This window comes from Bos mutus, chromosome 3 (assembly GCF_027580195.1).
Source record: "Bos mutus isolate GX-2022 chromosome 3, NWIPB_WYAK_1.1, whole genome shotgun sequence".
NCBI lineage: Eukaryota > Metazoa > Chordata > Mammalia > Artiodactyla > Bovidae > Bos > Bos mutus.
This window is the reverse complement of record NC_091619.1, coordinates 56,252,725-56,275,536: the sequence shown is the minus strand read 5'-3', so window position 1 is coordinate 56,275,536 and position 22,812 is coordinate 56,252,725. Positions and strand designations below refer to the sequence as shown.

Genomic DNA, 22,812 nt, shown 5'->3' with positions numbered 1-22,812 from the left:
TATGGCATAAGCTCTCTTGGAGGAGGTTGCCATTAACCCCATCATAGAACTTCCTGAACTTACACAGGACTGGGAAAACAAACTCCTGGAAGTGAAAGTGAAGTCGCTCAGTCATGTCCGACTCTTTGCGATTCCCATGGACTGTGGTCTACCAGGCTTCTCTGTCCATGGGATTTTCCAGGCAACAGTACTAGAGTGGGTTGCCATTTCCTTCTCCAGGGGATCTTCCTGACCCAGGGATCGAACCCAGGTCTCCTGCATTGCAGGCAGACGCTTTACCCTGAGCCATCAGGGAGGGCACAAGCAAAACCTTGTGTGCACCAGGACCCAGGAGAAAGGAGCAGTGACCCCACAAGAGACTGACCCAGATATGCCTATGAGTCCAGGAGTCTCCAGCAGAGGCGTGGGTCAGCCGTGCCTGCATGGGACCTTTTGAAGGAGGTCGCCATTATCTTCATCACCTCCACCATAGTTTGGCCTCAGGTCAAGCAACAGGGAGGGGACACAGCCCCGCCCATCAACAGAAAATTGGATTAACACCCAACAGAACAAGACCCAGTTTCCCCCTCAGTCAGTCTCTCACTTCAGGAAGCTTCCATAAGCCTCTTATCCTTATCCATCAGAAGGCAGACAGCATGAAAACCACAATCACAGAAAATTAACCAAACTGATCACATGGACCACAGCCTTGACTAGCTCAATGAAACTATGAGCCATGCCATGCAAGGGCCACCCACGACGGATGGGGCATGGCAGAGGGTTCTGACAAAACGTGGTCCACTGGAGGAGGGAATGACAAACCACTTCAATATTGTTGCCTTGAGAATCCCATGAACAGTATGAAAAGGCAAAAAGGTATGTCACTGAAAGATGAACTCCCCAGGTTGGTAGGTGCCCAATATGCTCCTGGAGAAGAGTGGAGAAATAACTCCAGAAAGAATGAAGAGACGGAGCCAAAGCAAAAACAACACCCAATTCTGGATATGACTGGTGATGGAAGAAAAGTCTGATGCTGTAAAGAGCAATATTGCATAGGAACCTGGAATGTTAAGTCCATGAAAAAAAGGCAAATTGGAAGTGGTCAAACAGGAGATGGCAAGAGTGAACATTGACATCTTAGGAATTAGCAAACTAAAATGGACTGAAATGGGTGAGTTTAACTCAGATGACCATTATATCTACTACAGTGGGCAAGAATCCCTTAGAAATAATGAAATAGCCATCATAGTCAACAAGAGTCTGAAATGCAGTACTTGGATGAAATCTCAAAAACAACAGAATGATCTCTGTTCGTTTCTAAGGCAAAACATTCAATATCACAGTAATCCAAGTCTATGCTCCGACCAGTAATGCTGAAGAAGCTGAAGCTGAATGGTTCTATGAAGACTTATAAGACTTTATAGAACTAACACCCCCAAAAGATGTCCTTTTCATTATAAGGGACTGGAGTGCCAAAGTAGGAATTCAAGAGCTAACAGGCAAAATTTGGCCTTGGAGTACAAAATGAAACAGGGCAAAGGCTAATAGAGTTTTGTCAAGAGAATGCACTGGTCATGGTAAATACCCTCTTCCAACAACACAAGAGAAGACTCTACACATGGACATCACCAGATGGTCAACGCCGAAATCAGACTGATTATATTCTTTGCAACCAAAGATGGAGAAGCTCTATAAAGTCAGCAAAAACATGACTGGGAGCTGACTGTGGCTCAGACCATGAACTCCTTACTGCCAAATTCAGACTTAAATTGAAGAAAGTAGGAAAACCACTAGATCATTTCGGTATGACCTAAATCAAATCCCTTACGATTTTACAGTGGAAATGACAAATAGATTCAAGTGATTAGATCTGGTAGAGTGCCTGAAGAACTATGGACAGAGGTTGTGACACTGTACAGGAGGCAGAGATTAAGACCATCTCCAAGAAAAAGAAATGCAAAAAGGCAAAATGGCTGTCTGAGGAGGCTTTACAAATAGCTGAGAAAAGAAGAGAAGTGAAAGGCAAAGGAGAAAAGGAAAGATATACCCATTTGAATGCAGAGTTCCAAAGAACAGCTAGGAGAGATAAGAAAGCCTTCCTCAGGAATTAATGCAAAGATATAGAGGAAAATAATATAATGGTAAAGACTATAGAGAACTCTTCAAGAAAATAAGAGATATCAAGGGAACATTTCATGCAAAAATGAGCACAATAAAGGACAGAAATGGTATGGATCTAACAGAAGATATTAAGAAGAGGCGGCAAGAATACACAAAACTGTACAAAAAAGAACTTCACAATCCAGATAATCATGGTGTGATCACTCACACTCACCTAGAGCCAGACATCCTGGAATGTGAAGTCAAGTGGGCCTTAGGAAGCATCACTACGAACAAAGCTAGTGGAGATGATGGAATTCCAGTTGAGCTATTTCAAATCCTAAAAGATGATGCTGTGAAAGTGCTGCACTCAATATGCCAGCAAATTTGGAAAACTCAGCAGTGGCCACAGGACTGGAAAAGGTCAGTTTTCATTCCAATCGCAGAGAAGGTGAAAGTGAAGTCACTCAGTTGTGTCTGACTGTAGCCTACCAGGCTTCTCTGTCCATGGGATTTTCCAGGCAATAGTACTGGAGTGGATTGCCATTTTCTTTTCCAGGGGATCTTCCCAACCCAGGGATTGAACCCAGGTCTCCCCCATTGTAGACAGACGCTTTACCGTCTGAGCCACCAGGGAAGTCCAATCCCAAAGAAAGGCAATGCCAAAGAATGCTCAAAGTACTACACAATGGCCTTCATCTCTCACGCTAGCAAAGTAATGCTCAAAATTCTCCCAAGTCAGGTTTCAACAGTACGTGAACCGTGAACTTCCAGATGTTCAAGCTGGATTTAGAAAAGGCAGAGGAACCAGAGATCAAATTGCCAGCATCCGTTGGATCATCAAAAAAGCAAGAGAGTTCCAGAAAAACATCTACTTTTGCTTTATTGACTATGCCAAAGCCTTTGACTGGATCACAAGAAACTGTGGAAAATTCTTAAAGAGATGGGAATACCAGATCACCTGACCTGCCTCCTGAGAAATCTGTATCCATGTCAAGAAGCAATAGTTAGAACTGGACATGGAACAGACTGGTTCCAAATTGGGAAAGGAGTATGTCAAGGCTGTATATTGTCACTCTGCTTATTTAATTTATATGCAGAGTACATCATGCAAAATGCCAGGCTAGATGAAGCACAAGTTGGAATCAAGAATGCTGGGAGAAATATCAATAACCTCAGATACACAAATGATACCACCCTTATGGCAGAAAGCAAAGAAGAACTAAAGAGCCTCTTGATGAAAGTGAAAGAAGAGAGTGAAAAAGTTGGCTTAAAACTCAACATTCAGAAAACTAAGATCACGGCATCTGGTCCTCTCACTTCATGGCAAATAAATGGGGAAACAATGGAAACAGTGACAGACTATTTTTTTGGGCTCCAAAATCACTGTAGATGGTGACTGCAGCCATGAAAGATGAGTGCCAACAAACTGATGCTTTTGAACGGTGGTGTTGGAGAAGACTGTTGAGAGTCCTTTGGACTGCAAGGAGATCCAATCAGTCCATCCTAAAGGAATTCAGTCCTGAATATTCACTGGAAGGACTGATGTTGAAGCTGAAACTCTAATACGCTGGCCATCTGATGTGAAGAACTGACTCATTTGAAAAGATCCTGAGGCTGGGAAAGATTGGAGGTGGGAAGAGAAGGGGACAACAGGGAATGAGATGGTTGGATGGCATCACTGATGTGATGTACATGAGTCTGAGTATGCTCCGGGAGTTGGTGATGGAACAGGGAAGGTTGGTGTACTGTGGTCCCTGGGGTCACAAAGAGTTGGACACGACTGAGCAATTGACCTGACTGGACATTCTATTAAAAAAAACAAAAAACTGTTAAATGGCAGGCTGTCTCAACTGCATTTATTGAATAAGTCATTATCTATACTAATTTGAAATGCTATCTCTATCTGATCATATACTAGAGTGTCAAACAGCCTCATGTCTATTTTCTATAATCTCACTGTAGATTTCTACATCAATACCATAAAACTTTACTAAAATTTCATACATTTTAATGAGTCCAGCCTTATTCCTCTTTTTCCCCCCTGGTTTTTCCTGGTGCTTCTCCCATGTTTATTCTTCAGAATGAACTAAAGTCATTTTATGGATCTTTTCCTTCTCCAAAAAAAAAAAAATTTCCAAAATAAAAAACAGTATTTCATTAGTGATTTCATTAGGATCATATCAGATTTAAAGATCATTCATTTAAGAAATAAATGTTATTTCTGTAATATTGAGTCAGCTAATAACAAGGTCCTTTCCCCCCATTTGCTTGACTTGTTTAAGCCATTCAGTAGAATTTAAGTTTTCTTCATACAGATCTTTTCCATTCTTTCAACAGTTTTTGATTAGCACTGATTGAGAATAAATATAAAGTTATATGCCATACAAAGAGCTGAGGCAGAGCATTTACCTCTGAAAGAGTCATTATTTAAAAGAAGTAGTTTGTGGTCCCCTCTAAATGTTGGCCAACTGATGCAAAGAGCCAATTCACTGGAAAAGACCCTGATGCTGGGAAAGAGTGAAGGGAGGAGAAGGGGATGACAGAGGATGAGATGGTTGGATGGCATCACCGACTCAATGGACATGAGTCTGAGCAAACTCCATGAGATACTGAAGGACAGCGAAACCTGCGTGCTGCAGTCCATGGTGTTGCAAATAGCTGGACATGACACAGTGGCTGAATAACAATGACTAAAATAAGTAGGGGAGCCTTATACCATTTTCTTACCAAGCTCCTCTATTTTTAACAGAGAATGTCTATTTTGTATTGGCTCAAGTTATTCTTAACATAAGCATCTCTTAACTTTTCTTTGTTCATTAAAGTTATCCATTATGACATTATAGCAAATTCACCAGTCCTTTAAAATTTACAGCTATTAAATATACTTTTGACATAACAGGCTGGTTAGTGTTACATCACACTTCGACTATAAAATGAGAATTATGGTTCCTAGTCTTAGAAAAATTTATGTATCACATAATTTTGCATATGATTTTGGAGATTTGAAGTCATACTGGTCAAAAACTTCTACCATAAAGAATGCTTGGGTTAAAATGAACCTATGATTCTAAGGTATTAATGCACTTGCTACTATATAAGTTGCTATTAGTCCTACGGAGGTAATTCAGACACAATGTACATTAGTCACACTTCATGGAGGTGGGGGCAGGGGGTGTAGGTATTTAATTTTTTTTTTAAACCCTCTTATTTTCAAATAATTTCAAACTTTACAGAAAAGTTACAAAAATACCACAAAGAATTCTTCATTCAGATTGCTCAAAAGTTACCACTGGAACATTCAATTTTAAATAATTTCAGTTTGAGTTTTTGTGTATATTGTAGCTCAAGCTGCTTAAATAAGCAAAGGACCAATTTAACGCCTAGGGAGTAATTACAATAATCTTAGTACAGGACCAAAATTACATGGGAACAATTCCAAGCCCTGAATCTCTGAAGCTGAAAGATTTTCATAACTCCTCCAGCAGCAAAAAAGTGACTGAGCTCATTTATACTCATTATTTTCCCATTTTAATTCAAACATTTGGAGGTTTCACTGGAGAAATAGTATTGTTTAATTATAATGCTGCCCTAGACCTACTAGGGGAGAAGGTGATGGTACCCTACTCCAGCACTCTTGCCTGGAAAATCCCATGGATGGAGGAGCCTGGTGGGCCACAGTCCATGGGGTCGCTAGGAGTCGGACAGGACTCAGCTACTTCACTTTCACTTTTCACTTTCATGCATTGGAGAAGGAAATGGCAACCCACTCCAGTGTTCTTGCCTGGAGAATCCCAGGGACGGGGGAGCCTGGTGGGCTGCCGTCTATGGGGTCGCAGAGTCGGACACGACTGAAGCGACTTAGCAGCAGCAGCAGCAGACCTACTAGGAATGAATATAATATAGTAAATGTATTCCCAAAGATTTCCAGTACGAAAATGCAGATCTTTTATTGCTGCACATTATCTGCTAAGTGCTGGGTATTATTTTAATATTATTTTATTTATTCCTGTCAACAATCTAGCAAATTCACTTTTGCCCAAGGACACCTAACATATACCAAGTGTAGAAACAATATTCAAATTCATGTTTATCTCAGTCAAAACTTTAACTACTTCTTAAAGTTTAAGAAAGCTTATAAACAATTCTCTTAAAAACAGAGTATCGGAGATATGGGAGGTAAAAATAATTCTCTGATAAGAGGTAGTATCCCCTTCTTCCTTCCTTCCAGCAAATAACATTATGATCATCCAAAGTTTTTACCATTTTCATACAAATGTCTGAGAAACCACAGGTATCACAAAGAATGCCTTTGTGTGTGTGTTACCAATATCCAGTGGGTAGAGGCCAGGGATGCTGCTAAACATCCTAAAATGCACACTCACAACAGGAGCTCTGTGGTTCAATATGTTAGCAGCACCAAGATAAGAAATCATGACCTAAATCACTGATGAAAATGCTGAAAAATGAACAAAGTATAAGGACACACTCAAAAGACTTCCAAGCTATTAACCAACTGAGCAGACTATTGACTAACTAATAAGTATGGCTATCAACTAAATGGGAACTCACCTTCATGCTTTATTATTCAAGGAACATCCAAATACAGACATTCTAAATTCAGTTTGTGGCATGATTATTTTCCATTTAGAAATAATAATGGGCAATTTAACAAAGAACAAATGGAAAAACTCTGTCCCACAGTTCTGAATTACGTATTTTACCAAAACAGTTCTAAGAGCATCTTACTACCACAGATTAGATTAAGTCAAACTTCACATTTGAATTTTAAAATATTGCTTTGAAACACATGGGCAAATACTCCATATCTATGGAGCAATTAAGTAAAAGCAAATTAAAACAATTTCCACCTTCCAAAATAGCAACAAATATTTAAAAAGAGACAATTCAGTGCTAGTGAAATGTTTAAATAGAATTTCTAAGTTACTGTAAGTGGAAATGAAAACTGGCTTATCCCTAGTTTATTATTACTAGTCCTACTTTATAGACGAGGAACTGAAGCACAAGGAAGTTAGGTGGCTTAGCTTAGTATCACATGGCTAGAAGAGGAAGGTCAGAAATTTGAACCAAGGCAGCCTAGCTCCAGTTTGTGTTCTTAACCACTCCACTTCACTATCTTTATGTTTTATAGAACCTTTCTTCTTTTTAGCCATTCTTTAAAATGCATCAAAAATGACCAGAAGGCAAAATTAAGAATGGAAAGACTGGTAAAAACATTTACAATGCATGCAACTGATCAAGATGAGATTAAAAACATGCATATCTGAATGAAAAAGTTGAAGAATTCAACCTCTAATCAGATAGGCAAAGAAGTTTAATAATATTCAGTTAAAGCACAGTATAACTAAAATAGGTATTCATACATTTTTGTAAAAGCTACAAAGTGGTACTTTTTTTGAGAGGACAATTTGGAGTTTCTCTCAACAGTTTAAATGCATGTAATCTGTGACCCAGTAATGCCACTTATCAGGAATCGATCTATAGAAAAGTCACATAAGCATGCAAAACAACTTGTTCAAGGATGTTTACAACAGTATTATTTGTAATAATTAAAAACCAGAAATTAAGCAACTGTTTGATAATCTGGTAATAAATAAATTAGGATACAGTAGTCATAGTTGAAATATACTACTTAAAACGCGCAGACTTGCATTATCAAGCATGAAGTTCATAATATGTTGCTAAATAGGAAAAAGCTAGCTGTAGAAAAAAGGTGTACCTTTTATTTATAAAGTAATGCTTAACTTGAGGAGAGTCAAGCAAATTTTTATACTTTTTTGTAAGGATATTATATTTTATTAATTGAAAAAAAGAAGCAAACATGATGAGAAGGAAACATTATCATTGGTTGTCTCTACATAGTGGAATTACACTTGCTATTTTTCCTTTAAACTCTTTATGCTGAGGGTTTATTACTTTTACAATTGCTACTATGTGCTGATTTCTTCCTACCTTCAAGTTAGTGTCTAGGTAAATTAACACCCTGAGGTCAGGACTACACAGTAGCTATCATTAGCTCCATTTTACAGAGGTGAAAACAGCTGAAAAACTAATTAAAGTCTACTGTGTTCTATGTTGCTAATCTCTTCATGGCAAGACACTAAAAATATAAAAACATCAAGCCCAAATCATTGTAAATTCATGAGTAAAAGGCATAATGCAAGAAGAGTCTGATTTGCTACTTCACAGATGAGGAATTCCAAAATAACAGCATAAATTTGTAATCTAAACCCAGAAAATACACTGAATGTAGTAGTCTTGGAAAAAACTTCCCACAAACATTTATGTATCTAAAGACCTCAAAGTTTTACATTTGAGGCTCTGAATGTTTTCTTTCATAAAACAGGAATACATTTTATATTTCAGAAGGCACAAACCAGTTACTTTAAATTTCAAACAAATCATGTCAATTTCTATGTCAGTTTCAAAACACACAAAAGAATTATCTCATATTTGATAAATGCAAAGTGAAGTCGCTCAGTCGTGTCTGACTCTTTGTGACCCCATGAACTTTAGCCTGCCAGGCTCCCCCATTCATGGGATTTTCCAGGCAAGAATACTGGAGTGGGTTGCTTTTTCCTTCTCCAGGGGATCTTCCCTACCCAGGGATCAAAGCTGGTCTCCCGCACTGCAGGCAGACTATGCTCTGAGCTACCAGGGAAGTCTGATAAATGCAAAATATTACTATAATCTTGGAAACCAACCAAGGAAAGAGAAAACCACCTTTATAACTATCTGTTTTGAAATATATAACTGGATAACACCATTCTCTAAAAATATAATATCTGTTGAAAAGATGGAAGATTTTTAGAATAATGATAGTTCTGATGGTTCAGTTTTTTTAATTTACGTAGTAAAATTTTAAGGGAACAGTAGCGTTACGTTTTCACAGCTATTTGTAAGGCCTCCTCAGACAGCCATTTTGCTTTTTTGCATTTCTTTTCCATGAGGATGGTGTTGATCCCTGTCTCTTGTACAATGTCACGAACCTCCGTCCATAGTTCATCAGGCACCCTATCTATCAGATCTAGTTCCTTAAATCTATTTCTCACTTCCACTGTATAATCATAAGGGATTTGATTTAGGTCATATCTGAATGGTCTAGTGGTTTTCCCTACTTTCTTCAATTTAAGTCTGAATTTGGCAATAAGGAGTTCATGATCTGAGCCACAGTCAGCTCCTGTAATAGTTGTGAAAAGAAGAGAAGGGAAAAGCAAAGGAGAAAAGGAAAGACACAAACATCTGAATGCAGAGTTCCAAAGAACAGCAAGGAGAGATAAGAAAGCCTTCCTCAGCGATCGATGCAAAGAAATAGAGGAAAACAACAGAATGGGAAAGACTAGAGATCTCTTCAAGAAAATTAGAGATACCAAGGGAACATATCATGCAAAGATGGGCTCGATAAAGGACAGAAATGGTAGAGACCTAACAGAAGCAGAAGATATTAAGAAGAGGTGGCAAGAATACACAAAAGAACTGTACAAAAAAGATCTTCATGACCCAGATAATCACGATAGTGTGATCACTCACCTAGAGCCAGACATCCTGGAATGTGAAGTCAAGTGGGCCTTAGAAAGCATCACTACGAACAAAGCTAGTGGAGGTGATGGAATTCCAGTGGAGCTATTTCAAATCCTGAAAGATGATGCTGTGAAAGTGCTACACTCAATATGCCAGCAAATTTGGAAAACTCAGCAGTGGCCATGGGACTGGAAAAGGTCAGTTTTTATTCCAATCCCAAAGAAAGGTAATGCCAAAGAATGTTCAAACTACCACACAATTGCACTCATCTCACATGCTAGTAAAGTAACGCTCAAAATTCTCCAAGCCAGGCTTCAGTAATACGTGAACCGTGAACTTCCAGATGTTCAAGCTGGTTTTAGAAAAGGCAGAGGAACCAGAGATCAAATTGCCAACATCTGCTGGATCATCTAAAAAGCAAGAGAGTTCTAGAAAAACCTCTATTTCTGCTTTATTGACTATGCCAAAGCCTTGGACTGTATGGATCACAATAAACTGTGGAAAATTCTTCAAGAGATGGGAATACCAGACCACCTGACCTGCCTCTTGAGAAACCTGTGTGCAGGTCAGGAAGCAACAGTTAGAACTGGACATGGAACAACAGACTGGTTCCAAATAGGAAAAGGAGTACGTCAAGGCTGTATATTGTCACCCTGCTTATTTAACTTATATGCAGAGTACATCATGAGAAACGCTGGACTGGAAGAAGCACAAGCTGGAATCAAGATTGCCGGGAGAAATATCAATAACCTCAGATATGCAGATGACACCACCCTTAAGGCAGAAAGTGAAGAGGAACTAAAAAGCCTCTTGATGAAGGTGAAAGTGGAGAGTGAAAAAGTTGGCTTAAAGCTCAACATTCAGAAAACGAAGATCATGGCATCCGGTCCCATCACTTCATGGGAAATAGATGGGGAAACAGTGGAAACAGTGTCAGACTTTTTTTTTTGGGCTCCAAAATCAGTGCAGATGGTGACTGCAGCCATGAAATTAAAGGACGCTTGCTCCTTGGAAGGAAAGTTATGACTAACCTAGATAGCATATTGAAAAGCAGAGACATAATTTTGCCAACAAAGGTCCATCTAGTCAAGGGTATGGTTTTTCCTGTGGTCATGTATGGATGTGAGAGTTGGACTGTGAAGAAAGCTGAGTGCTGAAGAATTGATGCTTTTGAACTGTGGTGTTGGAGAAGACTCTTGAGAGTCTCTTGGACTGCAAGGAGATCCAATCATCCTAAAGGAGATCAGCCCTGGGATTTCTTTGGAAGGAATGATGCTAAAGCTGAAACTCCAGTACTTTGGCCACCTCATGAGAAGAGTTGACTCATTGGAAAAGACTCTGATGCTGGGAGGGATTGGAGGCAGGAGGAGAAGGGGATGACAGAGGATGAGATGGCTGGATGGCATCACTGACTCGATGGACGTGAGTCTCAGTGAACTCTGGGAGTTGGTGATGGAAAGGGAGGCCTGGCGTGCTGCGATTCATGGGGTCGCAAAGAATCGGACACGACTGAGCGACTGAACTGAACTGAGCGTTACCTAGTTCAACCCCCACCATTATACAGACAGAGTCCGGAGAAAGGAAGTAATTTGTTCAAGGCCTTGCAGTTACTAAGAGACTAAAGTGGGAGGGACTCACTCAGGGTTCAGCATGGGGAACACATGTATACCTGTGATGGATTCATTTCAATATTTGGCAAAACTAATAAAGTTTAAAAATAAAATAAAATAATAAAAAAAAAATAAAGTGGGAGGGACTCACTCAGGCTTTTTGACTCTAAACCAGAATCTTGACTTTGTAAAGGTATTACCTAATAATTTAATGGGCTACTTACAGTACTTTGGGATCCTGTTCTCCTCTGTACGAATGGGGCCTTTTTGACCTAGCAATTTCAGAGAGCAAGAAACTAATCTCTAATGTATTATCTCTATTCAGATTTTCTAGAGTAAATGTTTTCCAAGTTTCCCTTCTTCTCCATCACTCACTCACAAATGAATTACTATTTGGAATTCCAAAGTAGAAAAGAGTATAAAAGTCAAGCTCCTCTGGTTAAAAATATGCAGAAATTCTGCTTTGACTTCTTATTTTGTCCTTGAAGCTTCTGAAATACTTTGATGGTATTTTAGGTCTCAGAGAGAAAGATATATACATATACACGCTACCTTCTCTCTCTCCATCTCTCTCTCTCAAACACACAGGGAGCAAACCAAAAATGTTAAAGTCACATGACATAAAAGTAGCATAAGTTCTTAAATGCTTAAGTCCAGTTTCTGCAGTCATCTTGTCCTCTACCAATCAATGACAAACATCTCATAGGCCACACTTTGAGGAGCAATGTTCCAAGCAAATCAAAGCTTAAAAGATGCTCCTCATCTAATAAGAACATCTAATATACTAAAAAAGAAGTCAGAAACTTACTTCTTATCAAAAAATGTTGAATTTTCTTTTCTTTTTGTGAATCCATTGGGTAGAAGTTTTAAATTAATACCTTGCTTTCGAGCACGATTTTTCATAAAGTACATCTAACAAACAAAAACAAACAGACAAATTAATTTTCAAATAGCTTAAATTCCAAAAGCACATAAAACAGTGTTTAAAATGTAAGTTAAGATTTATCGGCTACTTATGCTTCACAAACTACAATAAACAGCAATATATCATTTAATCCTCACAATATTATGAAGCAGGTACTATTATTACTCTCATTTCTGCTATTTTAGAGATGTAAAGCCTACATTTAAATCCAGGTTTGTCTAACTGCAGTCTGTGCTTTTAACCATATATCCTATAAGCCAAAAGAAGAATTTCATGGGGATTTTAAAAACATACAGGTTTTAGCAATCACAGGGATTACCTATATAGTTTTTTTTTTTTCTTCTTCTTTTTTACTGATGGTTTCATACCATAGTTGGCTGTATATATGCCTGCTTCTATTACTAGGCAGGTAGCTCATTCAGGGAAGGAACTATGGCGCTGCCAAGTACAAGGCTTAACTTAAAAGTAGCCACTGATGTAGGATGTACAAAATGAGGTATGAGAATTCTAGCTCTGACATGTATTATTCCACTGACCACGTAGGTTGGTTGAGCTGAATTAGTCAACTCCAGAGAGTACTGAAGGAAGTAATATCATCAACGAAGAAGAAAGATCACTCAAAGAAGTGGCAAAATATAAATGCAACTTTTTAAGTGAGTGGCATCTAGACTTTGCAATGTACAGAGTTAGACAATCAAGTCAAGTCAAGAGGAAGGGAGGGTCAGTAAGAAAATGACTTAAGAAATTACATGCAATTTCACAGTGCATAAACTTTGGTTTCAGTAATGACGGTGATTATAAGGACCCAACTCTCCTATGGAAAACATCTAAGAATGCTATTTGCTATATATATTTGTGTAAATATTTTCAAAGATCACCTTAAAAGCATTGAAGAGCTGACAGAAATGGGAAACTACAGGCCAATATTTAATGAAAAGTGAAACTCAGAGAAGTAAGCAAAAAGCACTGAAGCCACTTTTGCTAATTATGGCAAATATAGGCTTCCCCTTTCTAGAGCCTCCTCAGCAAGACAGTCAAGATCTAGTAATGTTTGTGGAAACTCCTCTCAAATGAAATGAAACTGAGTCACAGAATGATACACCCTCAGGATAAGGGTCACCAGAGCATGCTAGGAATTTTTTTTATTAGTCTGACTGGAACGGGGGGAAAAAGAAAAATCCATTAGAAATCCTCTAGCCTGGTCATGGCAGTTCATGCTCAGACTTGAAATGATTTGCCTTGCTTTGGGATTAATGTAATCTTAAGCCTTCAACCTGGTTTAAGATAGCCTAGATCTGCAATGCTTCTAGGTATCTGGTAGAATAAAAGAAGGCCTATTTATTTATTCCAGCCTTCAAACAATTCTCATAAGTAATTTTTAAAGGGAAAAATAAAAGGAGTACTCAACAAAAAATAAATAAGCATAACCAATATAAGAAAATCAGGGGATCTTCCCTGGTGGTCTAGTGATTAAGAATCCGCCTGCCAATGCAGGTTTGATCCCTGGTTAGGGGACTAAGATCCTATATGCCAAGGGGCAACTAAGCCCAAGTGCCACAGGTGCTGAGCTGTACGCTGCAACCACTAAAGCCGATGCCCTGTAGAGTCTGAGCTCTGCAACAGAAGCCACCACAATGAAAAAAAAAAGAAGAAGAAAGTAAGCCTCAGTACACAGGAACCAAAAGAGAAAAAGAGATTCAGTTAAGAGTTACAGATTGTCAGAATGGAGAAAAACTAGAAATCAACAATATGGTATTTTGAAAAGACACACAGAACATAAGGACACAGAAAGGCCTAACGTAAAAGTGAAGGACAAAATACACCAAAGGAGTGAAATAGTTTAAAAACAGACAAAAACACAAAAAGCTAGAGACAAAAAGGGTTACAACATAGGGCCAAAGGTTAAATACACCAATAATTTCCTGAAGTATGCATCTAATAACGTACCCTTAAAGCATATGAAGCAAAGCTAACTGATCCACAAGGAGAAACATACAAATCCTGATGATTTTATCTATTGGGAAGTATTAAAATATGTCTCTCAGTAACTGGTAGAAGAAAGAAACAAACAAAGAGAAAATCAGAAATGTTATAATTTGAACAATGTATTTAACAAACCTGACCTAAAAGGAATATGTTTAGAATAAGACATTTAGCAATTGCAGAATACCTCCCCCGCTCCCCCAAGAAAACAGGGAACATTACAAAATTTGACTATATGCTGGGACATAAACACAAGTCTTAATGTATTTTTTAAAAAATGAACTCAGAAAAAAATATGTTCTTTGACCATAATGCAATTAAGCTAAAAATAATAAAGGATATAACAGAAGTCAAGAGGACACAGTAACTAAATAGAAAAGGCATCTGTAATAGCAACTGATCTAGAAAAAAAGACACAAGTAAGCAATATCACAAATGATAATACTACATTTCCTACAGACACATTAAAGAAAATGTTATGAAGAACTTTATGCCAATACATTGGAAAAGTTAGGTAAAATGAACAAATTCCTAGGAAAATGTAGTCTTAAGACAAAATAATGACGTGAGACAGAGAAAACCCGAACAGTCCCATTAATAGTAAAGAATAAACTTCTGCAGCCTATTAAAAAATTATATCAAACTCCCAAGGAAGAAATAATCCCAATGTTAATGTATTTAAGAACAAAATGGAAATATCAGCAAATAATTTTATGAAACTAGAATCACATCAATAGAGAAACTTAAGAATACCAAAAAGGAAAATTAGAAGTTATCTCACTCATGAACAGAAATGCAAAATGAATGAAAGGATAATGTGTACACACGTATAACACAACGGAATTCTGCAAAGTATAAAAAGCATGATATGATAATAATACACCATGCAAGTTTAGCTTAAAATAGAAAATCACCTAGACGATTATTATTCATATTCTTAATAGAATATTATATATTAAAATAATAATAAAATATAGAAAAAACATTTGATAAAATATAACCATGATTCATGTTAACATGTGTTAGCAAACTGGGAACAGAACTTCTTTAATCTAGATATCAAACTATACCCACAAACTGAAAAGTAAACATGGTGAAATCTTAAAACTTTTCCCTCTATGATCAGGGTTACAAAACAAAGACAGAAAAGAGCTAACATAAGAGGCCTGAAACTTATCCTTAGAAAGTTCTGTTGGCAAGGTTTGCTCTTGGCTGGAGTTTGGCAATTTGACTGACTGGTAAATGGACCCTACACTGACAAAAAATTTCTCCTAAAATGGTATGAAAAATGGTAGGTTCTGCTTCATTATGCTGAAATTGTACAAAAATGTGGTTTTTATCTGCTTTCCTTCTGGGTGTATGGAACTTGGCAACTGCTAGGGTAAGGGTGTTTCTGCAACTAGTCCCCATAAAAACCTTGGGCACTGAGTCTCTAATGAGTTTCCCTGGTAGACAATAAACTTTAAACATTAGTTATCACAACCCATTGCCTGAGGAAATTAACTGTGTATTGTATGACTCCAATAGGAGAGGAATTTGGGAAGCTTGTGGCTGGATTCCTACAGGCTTGGCCCCATACACATTTTCCTTTTGCAAAGTTTGCTCTGTATCCTTTCACTGTAATAAACTTTAGCCATGAGTTCAATTGCACGTTGCATCCTGTGAACCCCTCGAGCAAATCATCAGACTCAGGAGTGGACTTTAAATATCTACTATCATCACTACTATTTTACATTATTGAAGTTCTTGCTATTCTAACAAGGTAAGAAAAAGAGATAAAAGAATAAGGACAGAAAGCTAGACACAAACTGTGATGAACTGTTTATAGAGAAAACCTCAAAAAATCTATAGATAAGGTATTGGAATAGATTTTAATATGGCTACTACCATAAAATGGACAACAACAAAAACTTTCATTCCTGAATACCAGCAAAGAGATAATAAAAAATTTTAAAAGAAAATACTATTTAAAATACTAAGAAAAAATAAAGTGCTCAAGAATAAGTCTAACAAAAAATGTGCAAGACCTTCACTAAGAAAATTACAGAGATGTTAAAGACCCAAATAAATTCAGAGATACAACAATCAAGGATTTAAATATTCAATGCCGTAAAATCCAATCACCCAAGTAACTCTACAAAATAAATGCAAATCCAATCAAAATACCCAAGTGGGGAAGGTAGGACTATAAATCAGTTGGCTGGTTTTTCTTATTTGTATGAAGTTACAAAGAGCCACATCTGTATTTCAGACAATATTCTAGAAAATATTCTAGAAAAATGGCTATGGTCTAATCTAAACAATGAACAAAGTGAGAAGATTGACTTCTTCAGTGAGTTCAGCAAAGACTACAATAGTTGCAAGAGACAAGAGGTTTAACAGAATAGAACAGACAGGCCAGAAACAAACAGGCCAAGCATATATGGATGCCTGATATATAACAGAGATGGTCCTGCAAAGCAGTGGAGAAAGGGTGAACTTTTCAATAACTGGTGCTAGAAAAAGGAGATTATTCATTTGGAAAATTAAATAGGACCTCTACTTCACATGATAGACAAAAATCAGTTCCATGTTTACAGACATAAATGTGAGACGTGATATTACAAAGCTTTCAGAAAATCATTACAGGAGAATAGCTTCATAACCTCAAGGAAGGGAAGGATTTCTTTAAAAACACATAAAACTATTAACTATAAAGGAAACACAAGACAATTTGTACTACATTAAAATTTAAAAAAGCTGTTTACCGTAAGAAATGAAAAAGAGTACAAACACAAGCCACAGAATCAAAGGATTTATAACATACACAATCAACATCAGCATCTAAAAATACAAAGAAAACCAATAGGAAAAAACAACAGACCAAAGACAAGATGAACAAAGACTTAACAGGCATACACCACAAAGGGGAATATCCAAAGGCCAATAAAATATTTGAAAGGTGCTCAATCTCATTAAGAGGCTTCCTTGATAGCTCAGTGGGTAAAGAATCCACCTGCAATGCAGGAGATCCCAGTTCAACTCCTGGGTCGGGAAGATCCACTGGAGAAGGGATAGGCTACCCACTCCAGTATTCTGGCCTGGAGAATTCCATGGACTGTATAGTCCATGGGGTCGCAAAGAGTTGGACACAACTGAGCGACTTTTACTGTCACTTTCAATCTCATTAAGAATTGGACAACTGTAGATTAAAAATCATAATAAAGTAACAAAGCCATCAAACTGACAAAAGCTTAAAAACTATGACCAAGTCAAGAATCTGGAGAGGATGTGACAACAGGTATACTTAAATACTGTGAGTATAATCTGGCATCACCACTTTGAAAAATATTTTGGTAACATACAGTCAAATTGAAGATATGCATACTCCACAACAAAGCAATTTCACTCCTAGGTATGAACTCCAGAAAAACATATGCATAAGCAAACCACAATTCCTAAACAAAAGTGTTCACTATAGCATTGTTCATAAAATTTATTACAGAAAACCCAGAAATAAGAATGGTTCAGGGATGGGCATAACATGGTGGTAGGAATTCTTGAGAAGCTGGTTATGTTCTAATTCTAGATCTAGGTGGTAGCTACATGGATGCTCACTCCATAATTATTATTAAATGGTATATTTCTATTTTATGCTTTTTTATATGCGTGCCATATTTCATAAAAAGAAAATATTTAAAAAGCAGTTTATCCTTTAACTATATAATTTAATGATGTTTAATTAAGCTCAAGGAAAAAAAACCTTGATATATGGTAATTTTTCTTTCAGACATGTGTAATGTCATGTCTGTACCAATAATACCAATAAAATACTTTAAAGAGTATTAAAATTCTGCAACTCCAATACCAGTATGGTCTCTGAAAACCAAAGATAATTCTGTGATGTGATTAAATAATATTAAAGAATTTTTAGAACAATAGCAGTTGGAAAATATTTCCAATATGTAAGCTTTTCATTTTGCACAGTGCTTAAGGAATGAAAAAGAAATTAAAGAGTATAATAAGTTTATTAAAATAGCAAGTCTTATTAGCCCTTCTTTCAAAATTCAAATCTAATCACTTCCTCTGTATAGCATAGGGAACTCTGCTCTGTGGTGATCTAAGTGGAAGGCAAGCCAAGGAAGAGAGGATATACATTTACACATGTTGCTGATTGACTCTGCTGTACAGCAGAAACTAATACAACATTGTAAAGCAACTATACTCCAATTAAAAAAAACACATCTAATCACTTCCCAATAATTCTAACAGCATCATCTGTGACCAGAACCACAACAATAGCTCTGTAACTGATCTCCCAGCTTCCAATCTTCCACTCTTGCCTATTCAAGTCCACTTTCCAGAGAGCCTCAAGAGTGATCTTTCAAAAAGCAAACATGCTCAATTGCCTCCCATGGCCTCCATTTTTACTTTGAATACATTAGGAGACTTCATCAGTTTCTTTAACCTCACCGTTCAACATGCTCCTCACTCAATTATGCTACAGTCACTGGGCTCCTCTTTTAAGCCCTCAAACACACTAACTCTGACCCTGATTCAATCTATACTTCTGCTTTTGTCTCTGTCTGTAAAGTCGTCCTTCAAACGATCACGTGACTGCCTCTTTCTCATCATTCACACTGCTGCTTGATGGCATCTCTCCGAGAAGACTCTCCTGACTACTCTCAGAACCTCCCTCACCCACAAACACCATTTTGATTTTCTTTAACCTCCTGTTGTCCTCTTTATCTTTCAGATGCACTTAACTCTATCTGAAATTATATTTGTTCCTGTACTCATCCCCCTGTCTCTCCCGCTACAAGTTCCACAAGGGGAAGGACTTTGTTTTGGTCACTGCTGTATCCCTAGCAACTGGAACAGCCCTGGATCATAGTAGCCACTTAATATATTATTTGTTGAATGCAAAAAGAAAAAAAAGAATCTATTTGATTAGAAGAAATTCTAACTGGAAAAGAACAGAAGAAATACTTACATGTTTATTGCTGATTGGTCTTTTCAAGAAAGCATCTCTAGAAATATGGTCTGCTGTTCTTGCCACATCTTCTAAAAATCGATAATCTACAAATTTCAAAAACACAGAAAAATAAATAAATGATATATGCCTATGGCCAGGAAGCATCAATCTGCTATACATAAGATGGCTTACCACTTAGGAGATTCATTTCTGTAAACTGTTGTATTGAAACATACGCAGTTTTATCTCGAACTCCATTACATGTTAGTTCTGCTTTGTGTTTCTTTACACAGGGCAAACTGAAGAGACAAAGAGAAGGAACTTTTATGCTTTGAGGTAAAAAGGATACAGGCAGAGATAATAAGGTAGAAAATTACATATATACCTGCAGGAATACCGCAAACAACGTGGACATCTGTACTTTGCTTCTTCTGTACCACAAGTTTCACATCTACAAAAGTCCACAAGAAACTTAATAGATTATCAAATATTAATTCTATATATTTATTTATAAACTTTTAATCCATCACAATTTACAGACCTGCAGTCACAGTGAATAAAGTAGATGCAAGTAACTCTAATGAAATAATGGACAGCTGTCAAACATCATTAGAAAATTCTCCTCTAGGAAACCATCTCTAAATGACACTACATTTACAATGTTGTTTAATGATAGGTAATTCAAGAAAACATGTATCAAATTTAAAAAATTACCTCACTGTGACTTCCTTTTCTAAATAATCAGACAATGAGATCGCTTTTTGATATTTGAACTTGGAGTGCCTGACACTGTTAACAACTGTGTGTGTGCACATAGCCAGAAGTCCAATCCATGAGCTGTTTATATATCTTAAAGGCAGACACATTCAGAAAAAGAAGACCCAGGCAAATTTAGAGAGCAGCAGTTGCATCTTTCTTCCTCAGTTCCTCACCCAACTGAGAATGGGCATCAAAACACTCTAGAAATACTACTACCCATCATCTGTCTCCAACTGATCTTTCACTTGAGTGACAATCAGTGTACAATGACAATCAAACTACAAACAGACAAGCAAACTACATGTTGATTCACTGTATTCGAGACAGAAATGGTCCCGAGAATCTGACTACTCTTATTTCCTATGCTGCCACATGATCACACTATAAAGAAATCAAATCAAAAGCAATAAATGTTCATAGTACCCATAGAGAAACTAGCCAATTGAGTGAGTTACAATGTATTTTGCCTAATTTTAACTTACTCCACTTTTCCTTGTTGGTTTTATTAGACTGTTCCTCACACCTATCCTCTCTCAAAGGAATACTGAGCCAAGGGCATACAAAGTCAAGCCAGATACTGGTCCAGGGGTTTTCTGGTCCCAAGAATTTTCATTTCCTAACTTGGCCACTGGACACTAGTACCAACCTCACATATTTCCACAGAATTTGTTGTTATCTGACAAAACCCTCCTTTCCTAATCGCCTCTCCCCCCACCACTCAGACTCCCGGCCCAAACTCGCGCTTATTTTTCATTAATCCACACCTTTCTGATGGTGTAGTTTCTTTCAACCTAGACAACAAAAGACCTTCACAGCTCTGCCCTACCTTGACATGGCCAGTTTCCGCTTCGAGCCCACTGAAGGATTTATCTGAGGCTCTTCTTTCACCTTTGTATAATCCATCATTTCTTCTTTGGGGAAATACTTCTCTTCTTTTACATACATTTCATCCATTATTTCCTCCTTTTTAATATTCTGATCAAGAGACACTTCCTCACGTTTAATCTCCAAGATATCTTTCTTCTCTTCCTTCACTTCCAGCCAGTCCATCACTTCTTCCTTCACCTTCACTTTCTCTTCCTTTATCTCTGTTTCTTCCACCTTTTCTTCTTTTACCATCAAACTACTATCCATCTCCTCCTTCACCTCCAATGTGCCTGGTTTTTCCTCTTTCACCTCATGTCGGTCCTCCTCCTGCTTTACCCACTGGCCATTCAGCGTACCTTCTACCATTTCTGACCAGTCCATTACTTCTTGCTTCACAACCGTTAGGTCCATTCGCATCTCCTCTGCTCTTCGTCTACTTTCTTCTTCCCCTGCCCTTGTCTTCTCCATTCCGGTCAGACCATTCTCCGCCTCTCCATCGCCGGACTCCTCAGTCCTTACTCTCTCTTGATCTGTCTCGAGACTTAGTCGCGCCCCCTCAGCTTCACTCTGGAGACCTCCTCCCGACATCTCTTCACTTTCAGCAGCAAAATCCATCAGCTCAAGATCCTTGACCTCCGTTGCCACACCGTCCTTCAATGTGTTTGGTTCACGCCAAGAGGGCTGAGTTACCTGCAAAAACACGAAGAGCGGCCCACGTGCATATCACAGAAGTAACAAGCAGTGAACGCCGACCCGGCGCGCCTGTCCGAACGGTCGTAAAGCAACGCTTCCGCGCCGTACCCTTTCACGACTCACGGAGCTCTTTACGGCTCTGCGGCAGTCCCGCACAGATCTTCCCGGGATCCGTTTGAGACCACGCCCACTTCGATCCCGCCCCCGGGGCGGGGTTTCACCAAACCCTTCCTTTGGAGGGTTTCTGCACCGGGCTACAGGCTTCTGCTTTAAGAGACCGGAGGAGTTCAGGATGAGGGAGAGAGGCGAAATCCTCGCTGCGTTCAAATGTGAAGACCTACCCTGCTCTGTTCTAAGCTTGCACGAAGATGGAAGAAACATCTAATAGCACTCCTCTCCATGCTTCAGTTTCTTAAGCAGTACTCCAGAGACGATGGTATTATAAATCTTGTAGTGTATTTTGATGTTACGTGTGATAATGTATGGAAATAAGCTAGCAGTGATGAAACAAACAACATCGTTTCTATTATTACCGGGAGGTTTCAGATAGAAAGAAGGCATTATTTTTATTCTTTCAGTTATTTGTCAATAACAGCCGGCATCAGCCAGTTCCCCATTTACAGCATCCTACTGAATTATCTTTAGAATATATATATCACATATATTTAAAGACAGGGTCAAAAAATCAGTCTCCAGGATTTCCTAGAACTTATAGGGGAAAAAACCCAAAACAACCCTCAATAAAGGAAAACTTTCCTGGCATCCATTTCAGTTACTTTTGTTGTTGTGTTGTTGAGTCGCCAAGTCATTTCCAACTCTTTTGCAAGTACACCAGGCTCCTCCTCTGTACTCCAGGCAAGAGTACTGAAATTGGTTGCCGTTTTCTTCTCCAGGGGATCTTCCCTACCCAGGGGTTGAACTCCTATCTCCAGCGTCTTTGCATTGCAGGCACCACTGAGCTGCCAGTTACTTTTAAAGATTGTTATCACGTACTGATAACCACGATGGTGTAATCACTCACCTAGAGCCAGACATCCTGGAATGTGAAGTCAAATGGGTCTTAGAAGGCATCACTATGAACAAAGCTAGTGGAGGTGATGGAATTCCAGTTGAGCTATTTCAGATCCTGAAAGATGATGCTGTGAAAGTGCTACACTCAATATGCCAGCAAATTTGGAAAACTCAGCAGTGGCCACAGGACTGGAAAAGGTCAGTTTTCATTCCAATCCCAAAGAAAGGCAATGCCAAAGAATGCTCAAACCACTGCACAATTGCACTCATCTCACAGGCTAGTAAAGTAATGCTCAAAATTCTCCAAGCCAGGCTTCAGCAATATGTGAACTGTGAACTTCCAGGTGTTCAAGCTGGTTTTAGAAAAGGCAGAGGAACCAGAGTGCAAA

The 22,812-nt window shown here is 38.2% G+C and overlaps 1 protein-coding gene across 2 annotated transcripts in view; it reads right to left on the bottom strand.

The window, feature by feature from the left end:
- The window catches only part of ZNHIT6 (zinc finger HIT-type containing 6), a 73,686-nt gene extending 52,163 nt beyond the window's left edge, over nt 1-21,523 (bottom strand). Inside the window, exons 1-5 of one of the 2 annotated variants that reach the window (XR_011463678.1) lie at nt 20,679-21,523; nt 19,479-19,544; nt 19,286-19,392; nt 19,112-19,197; nt 12,040-12,143 (exon numbers count right to left, since the gene is read on the bottom strand). Coding sequence is in view for 1 of the 2 variants with exons in the window: in XM_005888436.3 (XP_005888498.1) it covers nt 12,040-12,143; nt 19,112-19,197; nt 19,286-19,392; nt 19,479-19,544; nt 20,679-21,334 (1,019 nt within the window). In the remaining variant the exon portion in view is untranslated. The remainder of the gene's footprint in view (nt 1-12,039; nt 12,144-19,111; nt 19,198-19,285; nt 19,393-19,478; nt 19,545-20,678) is intronic. The other variant, XM_005888436.3, reaches the window with a different exon arrangement.
- Between the last annotated feature and the right edge of the window lie 1,289 nt (nt 21,524-22,812).